General features: G+C 36.3%; 1 protein-coding gene across 15 annotated transcripts in view; it reads left to right on the top strand.

Moving 5' to 3' along the window:
* Positions 1 to 18,534, top strand: part of LOC149555204 (phosphatidylinositol 3-kinase, root isoform-like) — a 130,211-nt gene that overhangs the window by 7,698 nt on the left and 103,979 nt on the right. For 13 of the 15 annotated variants that reach the window (XM_089829267.1, XM_089829272.1, XM_089829269.1 and 10 more), the window contains exons 4-5: positions 6,664 to 6,760; positions 6,902 to 6,998. In XM_089829267.1, coding sequence (XP_089685393.1) covers positions 6,664 to 6,760; positions 6,902 to 6,998 — 194 coding nt within the window. Of the gene's footprint in view, positions 1 to 6,663; positions 6,761 to 6,901; positions 6,999 to 13,955; positions 14,076 to 15,975; positions 16,012 to 18,534 lie in introns of those variants that run through there. The other 2 variants (XM_089829281.1, XM_089829282.1) reach the window with 2 other exon arrangements.

Raw genomic sequence — 18,534 nt, 5'->3', positions numbered from 1 at the left:
GGATGAAGCTATGCATGGACCAATTTCTCTTTGTAGCAGAAGAACTGGCAACTTGTGGAAGGATACGATTGGCAAATATCCTTAACTTGGTTCATACTTGCCTTGCCATATTCTCCGTCCAATATGGTTGGTTTGAGATAATATAGTTGTATCCTTGTCACCCCTGGTTTGCTAAAGCTTGGTCTGCAAAGATTGACAAATGCAAGCCATCGTGCGCAAAGTAAAGAAGGTTCCTCTTCTATATTCATTTTTTGAAGAGCTTTCATAAGCCCTTCTTTCAGCAATTTATCATGACACAAGGTAACTCTTCTAGTCTTAGCAACACACTGTTTGGGATTTAGAGGATAGTGTTCGGGTCACAGTGTGCTTAAGGCACTCCTCATAAAATTTCAAAGCAGGACCCTTACTAAGCTTATTCATCTCCTTATTAATTAATATAAATAATTGTATTATATTTATTGTGATATTATAATTATATAATAACTCATTTATATATAATTAATTGTATTAGTTATATATTAATTTTAATTAATATCCTTATATTGGCCCTTGGGCCATCTTGGAAGAGTGTTGACCCATGGTGAAGGGGCACCACCAACGGATATAAAGGAACAATAAATCTCCCTTTCTTGGCAATAAATGATAATAGATACAATCTATTATGGAGAAACAACAATGCTCAGGGAAGACAATCAGGTATTGTCTATGGCTGGGAGGGAAATCAAAGCTTGTGGTTAAACGAGCATAGGAAAACAACATAGGTGACTTTTGCTCATATTGCCAAGATGAGTACATTTTGTTGTCTTCTTGCCATTGCAGCTCAGTTTGGATGGACAGTCCATCAGATGGATGTCAAGAGTGTCTTCCTCAACAATGAGCTGTAGGAAGCCCTGCATGATGCAACCCCCTGTTCTCGATGAAAAATATTAGGTTTGTAGACTTCTGAAAACACTCTATGAACTGAAGCAGGCTCCTTTGGCAGGCAACTGGGAGTATTCTTATCTCCCAGTCTAAGTATGCCTGAAGTCTGCTGGACAAGTTTCAGATGCAGGATTGTAAACCTGCCGTCACACCTATGGAGAAGGAGTTAAAGTTGTCAACTAAATCTGATTCATCTACAGTAATTGACACCGCATTCATGCAACTAGTGCACAACCTCATCTCCTCATTGCCTCTAGACCTGATCTCAATTTTGTTATGAGCTGCATCTCTTGTTTTATGACAACTTCCAAAGCTGATCATTCGTTTGCAGTGAAGTGAGTGCTGAGATATGTGGAAGGCGCTTCAGAATTTGGCATTCTGTATGACAGGTGCAAAGTTCCAAAGTTGATTGGTTACGAAGACTCAGATTGGGCAGCTTCAATGGGTGACATAAGATCCACTTCTGGGTATGTATTCAGTTTGGGTACAACTGCAGTCACATGGACTTGGAAGAAGCAACAGGTAGTGTTTCTTTCCTCGATTGAAGCAGAATATCCAGGAAAAACTAAGGCAGCTTGTGAGGCAGTTTGACTTCGAAGGATGCTTTCCAACATGCAAATGTCACAAGCAAGATCTTCTCCCTTGTAAATTGATAATCAAGGGGTGCTCAAACTGGCAAAAAATCTAATCTTCCGTGAGCGTACGAAGTATGTTGAGCTTCATTGTCATTGCATCCACAAGTTGGTAGAAGATGGATCAGTTCAGCTGTAGTGTGTTCCAATAAAGGATCAGGCTACTGATTTTCTCACCAAGTATATGAGCCCGGATAAGTTAATCAAATTTAGGGAGCAACTTGGTGTAGTTGACATGTTGACCATTTAGGGAGGGTGTTAGAACAATATCTACATATATAAATGGACAATAATGTCATTAGTTAGTTTAGATTCTTTTCAGTCTAGTTAGAATATAATTTTTTTTATTCTTGTCTTCTGTAGTCAGTAGTATCTTTAAGAAACTTTTTAATGTAATTGCTTAAATGATTCCACATTTCTCAATAATGATTAAGCAATTACCAAATTGCACAAAAGGTTTGAGTAGGAGCTTTTGATGATTTTCCATGGAGTCTGCCTCGTTCCTGTAATATCCCTCTAAACATTAATCGAATATAATATTAAATTATAAATGATATTCATATTTATAAAAGGTATAATTGATTATTAGATCAACAAATAAATTAATTATTCAATATATAGATATCATTCAATTTTCTAAATGAAATAAGTATTAAAGTCAAATACATTACCTTATCACATTAAATAAACATGAGTATAAAGTAATAATACTAATCGAATGAACCCTATCTCTAAATAAATTATTAAATTGCAAGTTCAATAAGTAATCAATAACACACCCGATTAAATTATTGGTCACCCATACACGTCAGATGGTAGATAGGGCATGACCCGCCAAGATGGGTGTTGGTAAGGCTATAAACATTGGACATAGACCAAAGATAATGCAAGGAGTGATACAAATTAAAGAAGAAATGGTTAAAAAGAGGGTTTGAAAACATTTAACTCCCTGGGAGTCAATCATATGCTATGTTGGAGTAATGGGACCCATCACTACTAAATTTGGAGGGATCAGGAGACATGTCACACATAAATGGGAGTTTAGGAATAAGAAAGAAGTAATTTAACTAAGCTTTGACCCCTGACCAAATAAAAGTACCTGTCAACATATGATGTTAGCAAGCGTACAATTAAGAGGAGTTGCGATTTAATATAAGAAGATTAGGTTCATACACAACGTGCAAAGAAGGGACCCACCACATAAACATGTGAAATAGGTAGAGATTAAGGCATAAAGAAATATATTTAAAGTTAACATTTCTGCCCGTGGAAATATGTTGTGGATATATACTTGGGTCAACAGGTCGTGAGCCCCTTTATTATTTAGGAACCTCATAATCACATGCATCATAATAGAACATACACTAAATATATAAGTAAATGATTATAGCATCAACATTTAATATCAATCTCATTGATTATTTTCCAATGTCATTGTAAAGGATCATTAAAATAGAATTTGATTTAAAATATATTCTTATAATTAAGCAATGACATTATAAGAATACGATCTAATCTTATGAACCCTGAAATATGATTATCTTTGATTTTATCATTATTCAATTTGTGATCAGAAGAATGCGATGTAATCAAGGAGGGGCTTGTATAAATCCAATCTAGTGGGTCTTACCAATAGAGGGAAGGGGTCAATGTTTCGCCAATACTAAGACAAACTTGGACCTATAAACTCTGAGGGAGTCCACAGATGGTGTCTAGGCAACTTGGATAACATCTATATCTGTCGATCCTAAACCCAAATAATATCATCATTTGACTATTATTAATATTCTAAGTCAATTAAATATCCTCTCTAATAATGGACCCAAAATGGGGACATTACAGTTCCGTAGATGATAAAATAATAGTGTTGGAGTTATGCAAACGAATCTGTGAAGTGAATAAAAGGTGTGCCTGAGAAACACAAAGATGTGATACCTTTCTCCATTTCATTGGGAATTTATACATGTTCCCCTTCCTCCAACACCATAAACATGACAAAGGCAACAAGCAAATACGGCATGGAGACGCATGAGGTCTTGAGAGCACATTTGACCCTAGCATCTATGTCAAGGGTTATTTGCAGCCGGGGCCTTCATACCACCATTTTCCCACTATTGAGGCTTTTTGGGCTGATTGTATTGACGACCTTGAGGTGAAGAGGTCTTGGTCCTGATTGATGTGAGGCAAACTAGGGCTTTTAGGCTTCAATACGATGTTCAAGGAATTGTAGAGGATGGACCAGATGATGTAGATCCTAGATATTATGCCAGGCTGTAGGTTACCCCATTAGAACCCATTAATTGGGATTTGCCAGAGCTAGATGACCTTACATCAGAATGGCCCCTGTCTTGAAGGGAACTGAGAAATGGTTGGCAAGGGTGAGCACAAGTTACAACCCATCTAGCACTCCAGCAACAACACAGAGCTTGACGACAATGTTTACACAGGCTGCTTCTATTCCCAACATCACAGTAATTGACTTGTTTGGAGCCTCCTGTGGAGGAGGTGATGGGTAACCCCCAAAGAAACCTGTAGAGATCCTCCTTACTTGCGTAGCTTGGCCCCTACCCAATGTTAATCTCACAACTGATTAAGTGGCTCCTAAATAACCAAATGATACACAGCTTGTCTAACCAGTAAACACTCAGCCAAATCAGACAGCGTGAGGAGACTAAGGTGGTCCTGATGCAACAACTCCTACTTAATTTGGATGAAATAAAGGAAAAAGCATAGCACAGGACACCAAGCAGCTTGTTGGAGATCAGGGTAAGGTGCTAAAATGTCCATTTTAGCGCAAACTACTACTCTGCCTGCAGAGAATACTTACCTTCTCTCTGTATGATCTGTAGTCAGTTTCCAAGGTGTTTGGAACCCCCACTTGGTTAGAGGAGAACATTGACAAGAAGAAGAGGAAAGCAAATGTATGCCCACTGAAGGATGCTATTATACAACTCCTACAGAACACCCCTTCTCCTAAAAACCAAAAAGTTGAAGGCAACTTCTTGGTTAGCTGGGGATGAGCAAACTGGCACATCTTCCAGGAACTAGCACAAGTAGCGGATGAGGAGCTTGATTCTGCCACTGCTGATGATTATACAGTCACAAGGATCAACATCAGAGACCCCGAGTTTGACATAGATATGGGCATTTGGCAATTTTCAAACCAACTGATCCATATAAGGATTGATAATATCAAAATGGATAAAGGCCAACTGAAGGTAACAGTCCAATTGCTCTCAGAAAGCCTCAGATCCCTTTTGACACCTCTTTTAGCTCAACTGGCTAGTTCCTCAGTTACCATTCTGGATCCTACTATGGATCAAAATAAATAGTTGGTCACTCAGTTACAAGTGGATAACCTATTCGGGAAGGTGACCTGAGAATGGATTGTAGACTTGAAGGTTAGGGCCTTCCATTTGTTGATAGATTGAGTGAATCCTATGATGCCTTACTTTTGGCTAGGAATGGAGTTGTCAGAAATTAGAGGGGCCAAATTAGAAGATAACACGCAAACAAAATATGAAGACGATCATGGAGATTATTGATATGAAAATCCGCATTGCTGTAAGCCTTGGTTTGTTTCAATCAGGAAAACAACCTACACAAAGGTGGATGTTCAGTACAGGGTATAAGTGTGAGTGTGTGGTTACCATCGTGAAAAATCTGAGGAAGTGTTTGGAAGAAGTGAAAAGATGACAGATCAAGTCCTAGGCCATTTCAGAGAGATTGGTTGTGATTTCTAGTGAAAGGACAGTTCTGGGGTGATAACTGCAGATGAGTTTAAAAATCAATACTAGCAGAATATTGACACTATCACGGCTCCTTAGATTTTCAGCAAAGAAGAAAATGATGAATTGGCCAAAATCAATACTACCTTAGAATGTGCAGAAATCACCACCAAACTCTCATTGCCAAAGCTAAGGAAATCAGAGAACAGACAATGTACTGGACTATTTGCAATACAAATGTTACCATACCAGAGTTTGACGACATCACAAAAGTAGTAAATGCTTTGCAAGCATAGAGGGAGGCACAGGCAGCTCAAAAGGCATCTACGGTGGGAGGTGGAAATACAGCAGTTCCATGTCAAATGGTTTTGTGTGTTTATTTTTAGTTTCAAGATTATCTGGCAGTTTTGGAAGACTTTATTTATTATTATGTTTTAAATTAAAAAGACAGTTTTCCTTTTTTGTAACGGTCTCTGTGGAAGATCAAAAGACTATATATTTGAAAATGAACATTAATACCAGGATTGACAATTTTGATTCACAAATTTGTCCTGTTACTTTGATAACTGAGTGCGACTCATATTTGGAATTGATTGTTGCTCATTTAAATTTATGTTTGTTAGACGAATGAATGAATGATATTGGTAGATGAATTAGGAATGCTGGACTTTGTTTTGTAGCATTATTTGCTTATATTTATTCAATTCGTTGTCATTGGTGGAGAAGTACTTTATAAATCTGGATTTATCTTTACGTTTCCATCTGTGTGGAAATTTAGACAGTGGATTGTGGGTTTGTGCATTTTGATACAATTCATGTTTAAGGACATTATTCATGGATATTTCATGGGAATGATTATTCATTAAAGTCTTTTCTACTTTATGGTAAAAAGCATACCCCATCAATTTAGAGAAAAATAACAAATTCATGGTATATCTGTTACAAGGTAGCTGTACCTTCAAATTCAGAGAAAGAAACTGTTTCGGGTTTGCTCAACCGTTGTATTGCAGAGTGGTTTTTAAGAGCTAGGTCATTTTTCATAGAAAGCCAATCTGTTAGCCAACATCTATAAACAGAACTACTGACAAAATTAAATTCCACTGATTAACAAAGATGTTCCATGGACCAGTCAGATCTCTGGTTGTGGTAGCATAGATTTGTATTTAGATAAATGAAAATTTTATTTGAAGCTTCTGTTTTGCTATATTGCTTTTTTTCCCAAGGCATTCAGTCATGTCAGCCTACAGAGGTTTGGCTTTCTTATTTCCGAATTTAAGTGATCTTTGGAAACATTTTGGCAAATTGTGTATTGTATAACTATAGCCAGTAATGCATGTTAGATGGTTCTAGTGGGTTGACAGGAAACTTTCATAATTTTGCAGAAAGTGAAAATGGATTGGAGAATCACACTCCAGAACTTTATGTTGAATGTGCTTTGTACCTTGATGGTGTTCTATTTGGGCTTCCTACAAGAACAAAGTTAGTAGTGAAGTAGAATATTGCTTCTTTTCTATACTTCTAGTTTGCCATTTCTTAATTACAACTCAATCATTCAATATTTGTGTTTATGTATTGCTTTGAAGATGAGTTATCTGTAGTAGTATATTATTTGTGATGCAGGCTTGAATCTACAGACAAACCAAATTTCTGGAATGCATACAGTACATTAACTGCAAAATACAGGGATTTGACTCCTTACGCACAGCTTGCTTTCACTGTAAGTTTGAGTAGGCTCCTTATTATAAATCTTTTGCTTTTGCTCACATATACGATCAGACTCTCAGTCTTTCTTTGAGTTTTTAACTTTCTTGGGATGCAAGGATGGGGGTCAGGTTTTGTGGGTAGCAGTTATTTTTCCATGTGACGTGGGGGTATGACTATTAACATTATAAATAAATTAACTACAAAATGAAAATATAATAAAAGAAGTAGCCTTTTAAAATTTATTTATACAAATTAATTGAATGTTGAAATTTATAAAATAATGTGCTGGTGTATAACATATGGGCAGCAAAACTTTAGTCTATTTTTACCTGTATCTTTAGTGTCTAGAGTGAAAAATTCTGCTTTTATTACTTCAAATCACATAAAGACAGAGTGAAGGTTTTGGGATAGCAGCTTCCATGAGAGTCAAGAGGCCTTTATGGAATAAGCTATATATCATTATATTATCGCTTCTCAACCAATTTCCAAACCTTATTCTTCTGAAGTTTTTCTTTGGTCTATTGGCTAACTTTCTAACTCGTGTGCGGTGGATTTCCTCTTCATCTCTTTTTTGTTTGGTTATTGCAATAGATCATGGACGGTTGTTTTTATGCCTTCTATGTTTGGAGGCCTTGGTGCAACCTGTTAATGTCTAGGCCAGAAATGAAGATGAGCAGAAGAAACAAAAATAATGAACAATAAGTCATAACATTTACCATGGAAAAACTGTCCAAGTTGAGGGAGAAAATCCCAGCCACAATAAAATATCACCTATATTTGATGAAAGGGCAGAAGACAAATTTACAATTTTGGCCAAACACTAGGCCGAACTTCAAGCTATCATGATAACACCTCTCTAGATATAAATATATAAACAATCAAAGAATATCGATGTGTCCTCTTATGAATTCCTTGTGGAAGAATACATAAAATTGTCGCGAGTCTTCATTGTCTTTGCGGTTACAAAGTGAAGACCCTTCATTTTCTTGACTCTTCATTGCCTTGCCATTATAAAGAAGATGATGTTATGTGTTGAGTTGGCTTTAATAATATATTTTAATCTCAAATACAATAGAGAAAGAGGACTCTCACAACTATAATAGCAACATACCCTCTTAGCTAGGGTGGTATCTTTCCAGATATTCATGTTATGGAGTCTCTTAACATGACACCCTGTAATGTCCCCAATTTAAAATAAATAAATAATTGAATTAGGTTAATTAATTAAAAAGGTTCTAAAAATTAAATAATATCACAAGGACTTATTTAATTAATAAAGGAGACCAAATCATTTTAATTATCCGTAGGTGTTAGCCATGTTGGCACTCTTTTGTAAACTCTCAGGAGTTTTCCTAAAGGGGTATTTATGTACGGCATGTAGGTAGTTGTTGGTATGCTATTTGGATTATTTTTTTTGTACTGCGAATTCGTATTGGAGTTCTCTATTGTTCGCAATTTTGGAAGTGAAAGATCTTCCCTACTTGGCTTTCCAATTTCGGTAGGATTCAACCCTCACCCTATTTTGTCGCTTGTAATACTTTGCTTGTATTTGGCAAATTGGAGCACCATCTTTGTTTGTGAGTATTAATTGGAGAATATCGACATTCAATTTCTATTCATGCTTGGCATTTAATTGGAGTTGTGTTCTAATATTATTTGCATATGAGCTTGTATGCTCTTTCCAATTTCTGTACAATACCCGACATACTCCTCCATCCATCTCTCTCTGAACCTCTCCCTACATCCATCCGTACACTTCTCTCCGCACTCCTCCCTCCATCAGCCATCTCCCATCTTCCAACTTCCACTGCCATCTTCCATTTCCCAACTTCCATGTGCCATCTTCCATCCACCAACTTCCATCCGCCAACTTCCATCTGCCACCTTACTTCCAACTTCCATCTTCCATTTGCCAAGTTGCACCCGCCATCTTCCATCTCCCAACTTCCATCCCTCATCTTCCATCTTACAACTTCCACCCACCATCTTCAATCTTCCATCTGCCAACTTCCATCCATCATCTTCTATCTTCCAACTTCCACTCGCCATCTTCCATCTCCCAACTTCCATTTGCCATCTTTCATCCACCAACTTCCATCTGCCAACTTCCATCCGCCATCTTCCATCCACCAACTTCCATCTGCCTTCCATCTACTATCTTCCATCTGCCATCCTCCAAATCCACCATATGTCAATCCATTCCTTTGTACGGGCATATACATTCCTTCATACAACATTCACATTCCAAGCATATCCATTCCTTTGTATGACAAAGTCATTCCACTGTACGACATCATGCTCCATCGTGCTGAATAAACATTTCCCCCTGCGGTCTTAGACAAACGGTAAGGTTTGGAAGAGGAACATTATAGTGGTATCGGAGTTGGTGATTCTGCTAGCCTGTTGGGAGAATTGAGAATTTAAGTCTTGGATCACACTATGGCACCCAACAATGCCATATGGTCTCCAGTCGATTGGAAGGAATACTTTTGCATGCCTAGTATTGGATGGTCAAGTGCAGGATGACAGAAACAATGTGGTTGGTGATATCATTTACCATAAAAACAAAATCTATTTGGTACCCAAGTCAAAGATGAAAGAATTGATTTAGGGCAAAGATGCCTGCACAAATATTGTCGAACGAACACCCGATGATCATCTCAATGAGAATGTGGGTACTATCAGTAGCCCTTTGAATGAACAGGCTCTACTGATGGTTGTTCATCTTCATGGATATTCTACCAATGGTTCCTTGCAAGAGCAACCACAGTGGGTTAAATAGGGAGTTTTTCCTTTGATTGTGCATAAAGCGTGCATGACTGCAATTTTTCCATGTGAAGGGCTCCTCATGCAAACAACTGGATCTACATGAGCTGTGAGGTTCTTGAGGAGATTGGTGTACATGATCCCATGAAGATTTTTGATTGGAGCACCTATGTGTTTTACGATTGGCTTCCATGGGATCTTGTTGGTTTTGAATATAGCAATGTTTATATCAGAGTGGCGGAGCGGAGCTCGGGTGGCGGTCTACTCATCCCAATTGAATTCAATTATGCACATGTGCTTTTGAAGAAGCATGGAGTTTTTAGTAGATATAGAAATTTGTATCCGTGCATGGTTTGGGATTTTGGAGTTTGCGGATTGCTTGAGGACAAGCAATCTTTGGGCGGAAAGGATTTGTAATGTCCACATTTTTTAATATATATTTTTTAAAAATTAGGTTAATTAAATAAAAGGTCCTTAAAATTAAATAATATCACAAGGACTTATTTAGTTAATTGATTTAAATAATAAAGAGGACCAAATCATATTAATTATCCGTAGGTGTTAGCCATGTTGGCACTCTTTTGTAAACTCTCAGGGCTTTTCTCTGAAGGGGTATTTATGTGCGACATGTAGGTAGTTGTTGGTATGGATTTGGATTATTTTCTTTGTACTGCAATCCTATTGGAGTTCTCTATTGTTTTCATTTCGAAAGTCAAAGATCTTCCCTATTTGGCTTTTTGGTTTCGGTGGGATTCAACCCTCACCCTATTCCGTCCCTTGTAATACTTTGCTTGGATCTGGCAAATTGGAGCACCATCTTTGTCTGTGAGTATTAATTGGAGAATATTAGTATTCAATATCTATTCATGCTTGTCATTTAATTGATGGAGTTGTGTTCTAATATGATTTGTATATGAGTTTGTATGCTCTTTCCAATTTCCGTACAATGCCTGGTGTACTCCTTCATCCGTAATCCTCTCTCTGTACTCCTCTCTCCATTAGCCATCTCCCATCTTCCAACTTCCACCGCCATCTTCCATTTCCCAACTTTCATCTACCATCTTCCATCCACCAACTTCCATCTGCCAACTTGCTTCCAGCTTCCATCTTACAACCTCCATCTTCCATTTGCTGACTTCCAACTTCCATCTTGCAACCTCCATCTTCCATTTGCCAACTTCCACCCGCTATCTTCTATCTTCCAACTTCCACCTACCATCTCCCATCTCCCATCTCCCATCTCCCAACTTCCATCCATCATCCTCCATCTTCCAACTTCCATCCATCATCTTCCATCTTCCAACTGTGACCCGCAATCTTCCATCTCCCAGCTTCCATTGCCATCTTTCATCCACCAACTTCATCCACCAACTTTCATCTGCCATCTTCCATTTGCCATCTTCCATCCACCAACTTCCATTTGCCAAATTCCATCTGCCTTCCATCTGCCATGTACCATCTTCCATCTGCCATCCTTTGAATCCACCATACGACATTCCATTCCTCTATACGGGCATATACATTCCTCCATACGACATTTACATTCTAGGCATATCCATTCCTTTGTATGACAAAGTCATTTCACCATATGACACCCTGCTCCACTGTGTGGAATAGACATTTCTTGCTTCAGTCTTAGACAAACGGTAAGGTTTGGAAGAGGAACATTACACACCCGAAATGACCACACCCATTTGTGAAAGAGAGTTTAACACGAAATCTATCAATGTGATAAAATCATGGAGTCACTCAACATGACACCAACAATGGCTACTCCTGTCTGTGAATTTTTTTTAATCACAAAATCTCTCAACGTGTTAACATCACAGAATCACTCAATATGAAGTCCATTATGGCTACTCCCATGTGTGGAAAGAAGTGCACAAGTACTCATCACGTAGTCACTCAACGTTATGTCGTCATGGAGTCTATCGACATGATGTCCACCATGACTACTCCCATGTGTGGAAAGCAACATGTGCACAAGTATTCATCACAGAATCACAAAATGATGTTGACATGGAGTCTCTTAACATGACAACCACCTTGGCCACTCCCATGTGTGGAAAGAAGCATGTACACTAGTGCCCATCATGGAGTCACTCAACATAATGTCATCATGGAGTCTCTCAACATGGTGTCCACCATGGCTACTCCCATGTTTGGAAAGATCAACATCTCTTGAGGGCTTTCACCTCATATTTTTGTCTCAAAGAAATATGCATTTTAGCAAATAGTAAGGATCACTGATGCTGAGACTCCCTCTTAGCAAGGGCAATATTTTCCAAAGCACCAAGCATGTCTCGAAAATGTGCAAATTTTACAGTGAGTCAAAGTTGGCTCTAATGTTTGACCAAACAATCCTGCAAGGAGCTTTTGAAGCTACACTACTTCTCAAGCTGTTACACATGCTACAATATATTCAGCTTCTGCAGTTCTTTGTACCACAGTGGTCTGCTTCCCGCTACAACAGAAAATCATGGAAGACCTCAATTCAAAACATCCAGAGGTGATATTCCTATTAGTTACACTTCCTCTTGATCCCTGTATAGTGGCCATACTTGTCATATTAGTAAAGAATCATCAACTCCAGCGACTTCTTGTACATACACAACACAATACTTTTCACGACAAGTCCATACACTCAGCAAATGCCTTTACAGAGATTCCAATACACTATATCCACTCTCAGCAGCAAGCTCAACAACTTGGGAGTAATATCAAACCATGCACAAGTACCAACGCTCTTTATATTCGGCCAAGTATTGCTCATGAAATATTTCTTCCTACCAATATATTAGCAATGTTTCACTTTATTATTTAAATAATAATCTTTCCACCTCTGCAGCATTACTTACAGTAATAACTATATAAAATAAGCTTGATATTAAAATATTTATACTTGAAAGAAACAAGTATCAGGCCCTATCTAAACATCTAAACAAAGATTGGTTGGGCCAAGGTCGAGACTATACTTTATGAAGTATGTCCCTAACTATAGTTTGCGACAAAGTTGGAAACCTCTCACCCGGCAACAACTCACCAAGACCCAAAAAGTTTATGTGGGAAAAAATTGGCCAGTTTTTCAAAAAATCTTGGGAACCTAAAAAACTGCTAAAATTTAATTAAAATGCACAAATGAAAACTGGTGAAGAAAACATGTAATTTTTTGGTCTACATCCCTGGCCTCTGTGCACGGGCAGGTTGTTTGCTAAAACTTGCGAGTTTTTGTAAAAAGCTCGCCAAGAACTCTGCCATTAATTGGCGAGTTTCTTCAAACTGCCGAGTTTTTGAAACGGCAATTTTTTTGCGGAAAAACTTGCCTGGCAAAAATACTCAATGATTTTTGACTAATCGCAGAATACTCTGCAATAATGTCAACTATGGTTTGCGATAGCCACCAGCTTATTGAAAATCATGGCTTCTAAACTGCTTAGGCTATATGATAATAGAAGACTTATGAAATGGTGTGACTGAAACGCCTCCAGAAATATAAACTGCTACTCTTGAGAGTAACTCCTCACAAACCGTTGGCTGTTGCTCTGAATAAATTTGAATGGCTCAACACAAAGGTGACATGAGGTATCGAACCACATCTCTGCTATAGGCATGCAATAATATGAGGATCTGTTCAACCTTCCAAATCAAGAATATCATGCAAGGAGTGGCAGCTGTATCGAGCAGAGTCATGCATTTGGATAATCACGTAATCCTTATATAAAACTCACACCTTTTGGCAATGTTCAATTTCAACTTCTCAACAGTCACACTGTCAACAATCTCCAATAATATTTCAATGTGGAATTCTAGATGGTATTCAACAAAGTTTGCAATATGAGTAGATGTAAAGAGACTACTCCAGCATGACTGTTACATCCCAAATTTTTGCCCTAAATTTTTATTTTGATCATAGCCGTTGGATTAACGAACTATTATCATGCGAAGAGAGTTAGTTAATTATAGCTGTTGTATCAATTTATTTCTTCTTGATCATGTGAAATGAGTTAGTTAATTATAGCCATTGTATCAATTTATTTCTTCCAAATCATGTGAAATGAGTTAGTGAATTATATATGATGCATCAACTGATAATGAGATATTTCATGACCATGTGAAATGAGTTAGTTATTTAGATGATGAAATCTCTAACGGTCACTAGATGATCGGCAATGGTTTTGAATTAGCAATTAACATATCTTGAATTAGTGTCTTGGTAAGAATGTTGTTGAGTGATTGTAGGAAGAAGACTGAAGAGAGGGGAAGCATTGCTAAACGGGGTCATCAGAAGGGGATGGTCGAATGGTCTAGTCATCAGATTCGACAGGTTTGACTTAAAATTACCCCGGCAAGGTTATTAGCATTTGACAACATGATACATGGTAGAACCGCATGAGCTATAAAAGGAACATTATAATAAATAATATAAATTAAACATGATTAATACTTTGAAAAAATTATCAATAAATTTATTATTTAATCATTATTATACACTTTCAAATACGAACATATGTATATAAAAATAAGGTGACACCAATACATTATAAATTATAATCTAATTATGCCACGTTATCAACACATACACATGAATGTAGATAAGGATGCATAATAATAATAACTCTTTAACTTCTTATTTTCTTTCTTTCTTTCCCTCCTCTTTAATTGTTTTGAATAGCATTCAAATGGATTCTTATAATTGAAGGAAGCCGTAGAGTCAAACTTTTCTTGTTTTTATAGAGTCTCATAATCGTATCACGACACACTCTCTTCATTCTTCCTCTTTGCTATCAGTGGCTCTCTAAGTGATTGAGATTAATTCTGAATTATCAATTTATTTATTATTTAATCATTATTATAGACTCTCAAATATGAACATATGTATATAAAAATAGGGTGACATCGATACATTATAAATTATAATCTAATGATGCCACCTTATCAATACATACACATGAACGTAGATAAGGATGTGTAATAATAATAAAATAATAATAATAACTATTTAACTTCTTATTTTCTTTCTTTTCTTTCCCTCCTTCTTCTCTTTAATTGTTTTGAATAGCATTCAAATGAATTCTTGTAACTGAAGGAAGCCATGGAGTCAAGCTTTTCTTGTTTTTATAGAGTCTGACAATCGTATCACGACACACTCTCTTCATTCTTCCTTTTTGCTATCGGTGGCTCTTTAAGTGACTGAGATTAATTCCGACTGAAATTACTGCTCTTCTATTCTTCTCCTTCACGTTCCTTGTCCGTGGAAATTAGAACAAGTAGCGGAGTCCATTCTTTTGACCTCAGAGCATTCCAAAATATAATAGAAGTGTCAAGTAAGAATACTGCCAAACCACGTTTTTCCTTTCATATTCCTTCATAATGCTAAGTCTGTCGAGTTTCATGTAGAACACGAAAATCAACTTTATTTACCGCCAAAACTTGTCTGTATTCTTTCCATATTATCCAACTAGTTGTGTATCCTGTGTCCTTGATGCATAGAATCCATAATGCTGATGTCTATTTATTTCAGGCCGAATTCAAGGGGATATCGTATAGATTTTAGAATATGGAATCTGTCAATTTATATCATTGATGTTACTTAATCATGATAGTGTAACAATCATGTGTAAATAATTATCTCAGCTCAAAACTTCATACACCCATTTATATCACTCAGAGAAGAAAATGATATCATGTAATCCGAACACTGAGGAATTCATTGTCAATGTTGCCATTATATGGTGGAGAGGTGTAAAGCAAAAGCAGTGGATATAAACTTTTGAGCACCTAGGAATCACTGCCATGGTAATCTGATATGGTGAGGAGGTATAGAGAGTTTGCACAAATAAGAATACGAATTGATCAATAAATAATATGCTAAAAACCATAATAGCTCATGCATGTTCCAATTATGTAATATGTTGTCAAGTCGAGTGGTGGAGATCGGGTTTATAGACCCAACTTGAAATCCTTGGCCAGGGTAGAAATTAGGTAGATGTGTCGAACATGTGATCTTTGTTGTTTGTCCAAACGCTTCAGTTATTTTGGAGAATAACTGTTGGGACACTCAACCCAACTGATTGCTGAGATGGCTGGGCTTATGAACATCCCAAGCCCAACCCCGAGCTAGGGAGGGCCGTTCTATTAATTTAGGATGAGTGGAGATAAGTAATGGTCCGCGGTTGGGAGGTTAAACCTATGTCAATGCTTCTCCTCTCACCAATGTCGAGGCTTGGACAACGAAATGAATGGACTCTTTCATATTTGCTGTATGTTTCTTTTACCTTAATCCTTAGATGAATAAATAGATATTATAATTTCTAGATGGAGAAAACATTTACTTTATGTTGAATAAGCATTTCAATGGATATAATTAGTTGTTACTTTATTTTCAGTTGAATATGTTAGAAGTAGATAAACTGTAGCAATGCATATATATTTCTTTTTGTTCTCGTAAAATCAGTTGAATATGAAATATAGTTAGAGTTTCTTTCAGTTATAATCAGTTAGTATAAATCATTGTCATGTGAAATGGAATCAGTTATATGTAAAATTAGATATATCTGAGATTAAAATATGATACGAAAATTTGTATGTTACAATGACTATTGACAATCATCAGCAATTAAGGATGAGCAATATCCCTGGCAGCAACTAAGCATCTAGGTCCACTACAACATGCCCAAGTGTTACACGCTAACTCCTCTATTAGATATAAACCCACAATTCCTTTGTTCTTGAAATTTCTAGGCTTGATGCATCTCAAATGCCTTTGCTAATGCTTGCTGCTGACCCATGAACCAAACTGTGATCCATGCTAGAAGAAATTTATGAAATTGCTGTTGAAACTCTCAACTTCGAGTGTATGAATGGCCACAACTTCATGTGGCAGGTGAAATATTATTCAAAGAGAGTACCAATGGATTACATGGGAAATATAGCCTTAATCCCTTATGGGACATTCTTGCCATAGTTGGTTTGAATCTACAAGATTATTTATATTCTTAAACTTCATGGCAATAATATTCAACTTCCCAAAACTTGCTTATGACAAATGTTGAATAATTATTATTTACAACCCGTATAGTCTCCACGTCAATATTAATTTGAGGTCCATGATCTCATATAAGAATCTTTGGCTCAAATATATTCAGAATGATACGGGCGTCACAATCAATACCACTCAAACTAAAATTATTATGCTCCAAATATTTTAATTTCCAAAGCTTTGCGAACAATAACATTAGTCTTCAATAATCTCATAGAAGTATTGCATAAAATATTAAACTTGACTTTGATACCATGTAAATTTTTAGACCAGAAATGCAGATGAGCAGCAAAAATAAAAAATAATGAACAATAAAGCACAATATTTACGCTGGGAAAACCCTCCAACTTGAGGGAAAAAAACCCAACCACAAGAAAATCACTTATATTTAATGAAAGAGCAAAAGATAGATTTACAATTTTGCCCAATCGCTAGGCTGAACTTCAAGCCACCATGATAGCATCTCTCTGGATATACATATACAAACAATCAATGAATATCAATCTGTTCTCATTCGAATTCCTCCTAGAAAAATATATAAAATTGTCTTGAACCTTCATTGTCTTGCCATTACAAATTGAAGACCCGTGGTTGTTTTGACTCTTCATTGCCTTTGCTGTTACAAAGAAGATGACCTTATGTTTTGAGTTGGCTTCAATAATTATTAATATATGAATTTATTTTGAATATAGGAGAGAGATAACTCGCAACTATAATATCAATAGGTGTTGAGGTTAGGATCACTGCAAATGTAATTAATGCCGATAGGCATTCTACAATGGTAGAATGGGGGAGTGGGATGGTGTGAGCATGATAATGTTAACTTTTATTCTTTTAGGTTAGATTTGACAACCATCTACATGTCAAAAGTTTAAATCTTATTATAAATAGAATATACTTTTAAAAACAATTTAATAAATACCACATAAAATATCCGTTTAAATTATAATATTTGGAGATATAAATCATCCATTTAAAAAAAATAAAAATGAAAAGCTTAAGTTAGTGAATTGTAATCTTAGTATATTATTTATTAATAGAAAATGATTATTCATAAAAATAAAAAAAAAAACTAAATAAATGGAGATAAAGAAAATATAAATAATTTTAGATGTAGTAACTTAAATTATAATTATTTTGTAGTGTATATCTATCGGCATTTCTTTAGATAAATTTATTTAAGATATCTATACTGGTAATATTGCCTATAGAGTATGTTTTTTCGAGAGGCAATGATCTCGTGCATTTATATTTAGAATGAACCAAGAAGAGACATGTCCCTTCATGGGACATGTGTATTCATTGCTATGTAATTAATATAATGACAATTATAATTATGTGTATATATATATATGCACACACACACATAATATCTCTTGAGTCATTATTAATTTCCTTGATATTTATATAATAACACACACACACATATAAAAGTAGTTTTGATTCAATAGTGTTTCTCTGACTGAAGCTACAAAACATCAACACTCCCTCTTTGTTAGGGAAGATAAACACATGACTAGATATTACCTTGATATAATATCAAGTTAGCATGATAATGATATCTTTGATCAAAAGATATCCATTATTTAGATATCATCTCATGATAACGAGAGTAATGGCCTCATGAATGTCAGGTCACATGACATTCACCAAGTCCTCCAAGTAATGGCCTCCTGAACGTCAATTTGCAATATATTCACCATGTACTTCGAGTAATGGCCTCTTGAACATCAAGTCGCCTGAT

The sequence above is a fragment of the Cupressus sempervirens genome, chromosome 5, assembly GCF_028749045.1.
Source record: "Cupressus sempervirens isolate cs-2001-9-10 chromosome 5, ASM2874904v1, whole genome shotgun sequence".
NCBI lineage: Eukaryota > Viridiplantae > Streptophyta > Pinopsida > Cupressales > Cupressaceae > Cupressus > Cupressus sempervirens.
Note: the sequence above shows the minus strand (reverse complement) of the source record. Positions and strands in the feature narration are given on the sequence as shown.